Source organism: Wyeomyia smithii, chromosome 2 (genome assembly GCF_029784165.1).
Source record: "Wyeomyia smithii strain HCP4-BCI-WySm-NY-G18 chromosome 2, ASM2978416v1, whole genome shotgun sequence".
Classification (NCBI taxonomy): Eukaryota; Metazoa; Arthropoda; class Insecta; order Diptera; family Culicidae; genus Wyeomyia; species Wyeomyia smithii.
In genome coordinates, this window is record NC_073695.1 from 94,988,105 (window position 1) to 94,993,278 (window position 5,174).

The 5,174-nt window shown below is 36.9% G+C and overlaps 1 protein-coding gene across 4 annotated transcripts in view; it reads left to right on the top strand.

Annotated features, from left to right (window-relative positions):
• LOC129721933 (calcium-transporting ATPase sarcoplasmic/endoplasmic reticulum type-like) overlaps positions 1-2,697 on the top strand; it is a 69,747-nt gene extending 67,050 nt beyond the window's left edge. For all 4 annotated transcript variants that reach the window (XM_055675052.1, XM_055675054.1, XM_055675055.1 and 1 more), the window contains 2 exons: positions 1,503-1,585; positions 2,569-2,697. In XM_055675052.1, the coding sequence (XP_055531027.1) occupies positions 1,503-1,585; positions 2,569-2,679 (194 nt within the window). In that variant the 3' untranslated portion in view covers positions 2,680-2,697. The remainder of the gene's footprint in view (positions 1-1,502; positions 1,586-2,568) is intronic.
• Positions 2,698-5,174: the final 2,477 nt, after the last annotated feature.

Sequence of the window (5,174 nt, forward strand, 5' to 3'; positions counted from 1 at the left end):
GCCCGCAGCACGGCAAGGAAGCAATCATGCACTGCACGCAGACCGCGGCTTTGCGAAGTAAGTACATATAGGTACGTTGCACACATGTGTGTGATTGTGTACAATCACTGGCTTTTATTTATTCCTGCACGTTCGTCATCGTTGTCTTTCTTTCGGCGAATCTGATACGGAAGAAAGAAGCACTGGAACGCCTCGGTGCTACACTCTGCCGAGAACTTGGCGTTCTCTAAACGAAACCTTGCTATTGAATTATTTTCAATTAGTCTTAAACATGTCTTGATTGCGTTATAACGACTAACTTTCAGACTGCCAAGTAGGACGTCATTCGTGTGCAAATAAAGTATAAATCAATGCACATGGCTTTGTAGCTTTCCTCTTTGTCTGAAGACATGACCAGACTCAACCGTCACGGTTCATGACCTGATTAGCGCCTGCCTACTGCAGGCGTATGTGTGTCACAAACGCTGATGTGTAGTAGCCCAGAAAAGCACATGTTTATGTTTACACTAAACTGAACCGACGGGGTGAGTGTTTAATTTTGCCAGGAAAGCTTCTGCATCGTAACGTTATGTTTTCCGTAAGGCGGCACTAGTTAGAATAATCCTCGCAGTCACCTGATTCGTAGTTGACCTTGCTACTAGCACTGTTTTTAGTGGGGATTGTTTAATCACGTGCATTCCAGAATCATACTTTTCACATAACACCAAATTACGTCTATGTCTTTGAAAGCGAATTAAATCGCCACAATGTTATATGGATTTGAAACAAACTGATGTCTTGAAGGAATTTCGAAAAGGATACCTGAAGTGGTGCCTTTAGAGCACTGCCTTAAGCATAAGTTGAGATGTTGACTTTTTACGTAGAACTTTCGAAGTCGTCATTCTACTAGAGTCGTAATAACATGAAAATAGATTTAAGTGCGCAATTTTGCTTCCCTTTGTGGGACTAAACACAGTTACAATCTTCAGCCTTATCATTCGTTTGAGACTGATGATCTGGTTTTACTCGACCGGTGATACCTTTGTTCCCTGCATGTGCGTAATAGAAGAAAAACGAGACGTCCTTTATCGTAAATTTATTATGTACTAGGAAACGGAACAAATGCTGGTAGAATATATGTTATGTCTCGGGTCTTTCACAGTCACTTTCGAAGGCATCTAGTCCTAGCCGGTAGATTAGGATACAATCCAACATCAAAAACAAGTCGGAAGTAGGTTAGTTGTTGAAAAAACTGATTCGTGTTGAAAACTCATATCCATCTCCTCCGCATCTACAAGTTTTTGAAGCTTTCCTAAAATTAATTTTTAATAGATTCAAAAGTGGAACGATAATCAATAACCCATCGTTTTTGGTCAGACAAACCTAAAAACAAAAAGGATCCATGCGTTGCGTTGCTGTTGCTGCTGCTGTTACCACTATAACCGCTGTAACTGCGACAGGTTTCGTTGAAGTTTTTTTTTTCATAATTATATTCTAATTTTGCGTGGTCCTTTATTTCACAGGAAAAACAATCTGGCAATTAGTCCTGGAACAGTTCGATGATCTATTAGTTAAAATTCTGCTGTTAGCTGCTATTATTTCCTTTGTAAGTATTCTTATATTTAGTGACCAAGAACTCGACTGACAGTGCTTTCGCAACCGACTTAATAATCATTCTCATGGACTGGTAACATGCATTTTCAAATGATCGACTTTCGAGTCGGCACGAGTTACGATGGAAATGTATCGTGGTATCGTGGTATCGTGGTTGTGAACACCAAAGAAAACTAGGGCTGTTGTTCCGGCCCTCATTTTGCGTAAATATATGCTGCCGTTCGTTTCGTTCGCTATGAAGATATCGTTCTGTTATTTTCCCGCCCGCAGACTTGTCAGCTTAAACATAGCTTTCGGTCATGTCACGGAAAATTTTCCTAAATTACTAAATTTCTATTTTTGGCGTTTGGCAAGCAAGCAAATGGCGTTCGTCGCCGTGAACGGTGATAAACGACGTTCGCAAACTAGAAATTCCCCCGGTAAATGGCAGCGAAAAACGACTCATATAGAAGTAAAAATTGAGCGTTTTTTTTTTTCGAAGCACCCGTTTCAAATTCAGCAGCGTCGTCTAGCGAAGCTGGCCATTAATAAAGTTATTTGATCTATTAAGCAGAATTGTTAGGTTGACACTCTGCTTGAAGCTCGAACGTCTTCATCACTTCATCCAACGAGAGATCCCAAGGCTGTTACAATAGTATTGTGTTTCATTTGCCAAGATTTTTTATGATTTGGTCTTACGTCAACTAGTTAGCAGATTAATTCATGACTGGTCGGGTGTGCCAACAGGCTATCTTTACCTCTTAAGATCACTGGTATATTAAACGAAATCACGAAAAATAGTATCGTAAACGAATTCCAAACGTTTAGTACAAAACACGAAAATTTAACTTACTAAAGATAAAACTACATTAAAACTAATTACTCCAAGTATTATTTATTTCATTTTGAATGATTAAAGGCGACGACTAACAGACAAATAAAAAGACCTACGAACAAACTTTTTTCGAATATCACTTACATTTTATATCATTTCAGGTCCTCGCCCTTTTTGAAGAACATGAAGGTGTTGAAGCCTTTGTAGAACCTTTCGTTATTCTGCTTATCCTGATCGCCAACGCTTGCGTCGGTGTGTGGCAGGTAGGTTAAATCATCGCATCGCAATGGTCATACATAAATCACAATTTGGTGAAAAATCATGTGCTTTTAAGAACAGGGCGCTGAGTTAGAAATCGTTATTATTATTTATATGGTTACATAGTAATTTGGGCATCCATAGGATTAATGATTATTGCGTTCTACAAAGTCCATAATTGACCCGCAAGCGGGCCACTTCTAATCTAGTTGACCCCATAAAATAATTTAGAAAATGGGAAGCTCGAGGACTAGTTGTGAAATGTGTCTCGAAAATTTTCCTGTGCTGCGGTCATTTCGTATTCTGCAAAGGACCATCCAGTTGCAATCTTGGGCCAAAAAACTGATTAGGGAACCAAAATTGTCCTATTTGGCGGTCATTTCTTATACTCCGAAGGGCCATACAATTCACATTTTGGGCCAAAAACTCGGCAGTGAACTTATACTAATCTAGTTGACCACCAAGGAAGGATTTAGTAAAAATCTGAGACTCTCTAGGACTCACTAAAATTAGATAAAAGGTGTTTATAGTGGCCATCTCAGGTTATACCCTGATCAGTTGACCATTTCCTTTCGAGGCATTCCATGGAAAATGAATAAAAAAAATTTTTTTCCAGTATGTTATTTCCGATTCAGCTGAAACTTTGTACGGTTGTTCATTTTTGATAAAAAAAGTCATTTTATAACATCAGTTCTTTATGTAGACTCACGAATGCTGTTTCAAAAGGGCCTATCCATAAATTTGACTGATGCACACTGTTTCCAAAATTGCAAAAACGTTATCGAGATTATTTTGACCCGTAAACCTTGATTTTAGAGCCGTAACGTTTTCAGCAAAGTTGTTCCATAATTATTCTCCATTTTTTGGAAGTTGCTTTTCCACGATTAATACACTTAACAATAAGAAACGAACTTCACTTTTCTCATTTTAAAATATGAAAATTCACTTTGTTCAGCAAAGTTGCAGCAAATTTTAAAAGAAAATAAACTTCGTGGAAAATATCATATTCTATCTATTTATTCAAATGGACTTTTGTGGAGTTTTACATAGATCACCCCTAAACATCATTTTTTCTGTTTAACTTTTTATAGTGATTCTCTACAATTTTTCAATGCTCTACAATATTGTTTGCTACAATGAAACAAACAATTTCTTTGAAGGCAGTTCATTTTTATCTCACATATTATTTTATACTAATTACTTTTTACTCAATAAATAATGATTTTAAAATCGTAGTGCCTTCAATAGAGTTGTTCTATTAGTAATTCTCCATTTTGCAGAAGTTGGAATTTTGTGATTAATCTACCTGTGAATGAGAAATAAGTTTTATTTACTTACTTTATAAGAAACAACTTTGTTGAAGACCAAACCAGTATAAAAATGATTGATTTTGGTGCAAAAACACCGCCTTGAATTGTTATCATCCTCTTAACGATAATTTTTTAACATTGTATTATGTAGCTAAAAAAAACACTCCAAAAAGTTCTGAGTGAAAATGTCAAAATACTCGAACGTTCATAACTTTTTTGGTTTTTATTTTATCTTCACCTAATTTTGACAGATAGTAGTACACATAGTCATCTTCAATATGAAAAAAGGGATTTTCAGAAAAGTTACTTTGTGAGATATATGATATTGTGTGTCAATTTGAAAATTTTGGCCCAAAAAAAATTTTTTTTACAATGTATATATTTGTTCTAGAACGATAATTTTATTACCTACAACATCGGCGAAGGCACTATTTCAATCGGACAATCCGTTTTTCTGATATAGAAAAATTTAATTCATCAGTCACTTATTTTGGAACAGTAGTCGTGAGTTTACATGGAAAACTGATATCATGAGATGAACTCTTTATCAAAATGGAACAACTGTATAAGGTTTCAGCAGAATCGGAAATGATCGATCAGTATCGATTTGCGAATACGCTCATTGTCATTCCGGATTCCGGATTGGACCTAGTGTTAGTCGGCGGACCATCTCTTCTCTAGTTGGCCGCCCGGGATAGTTGAGAAACAAAAAGGAAGCTTTAGGAACCGTTTTGAAAAATTATCCTTCTTTACGGTCATTCCGGATCTTTCGGAAAGCCACCCAGAGTAGGCTTCAACAAGCGGGTGGTCATGAGTTCGAGTCGGGTTTATTCTCATGCTCCTTCCATGCCCACTTTGAACCTTTTTTCACGCTATATTCCAGGAAACACACAGCTGGATTAATACCTCTTGAGACAGTCATAATTACTGATACTTGACAGGGTAACTAATGAGGCTCGGGAAAAAAGAACAATAGAGTCCATATGGTCGGTGTTAAGTCAGACCGGACCAAGTCGCAAAATTGGAAAAAAAAACGAGTTAATGATAGCATTGAATCAAGATTTACTTAAGCTACATCACACAACAACCAGAGTTGATTTATCTCTCAAATAGCAAAACTTATGGCATATTTTTTTCTGAATGATCAAAGAAAAGCAATCATAGTGTGCAGTCAGAACGAACCAAGTGTTAGGTTATTG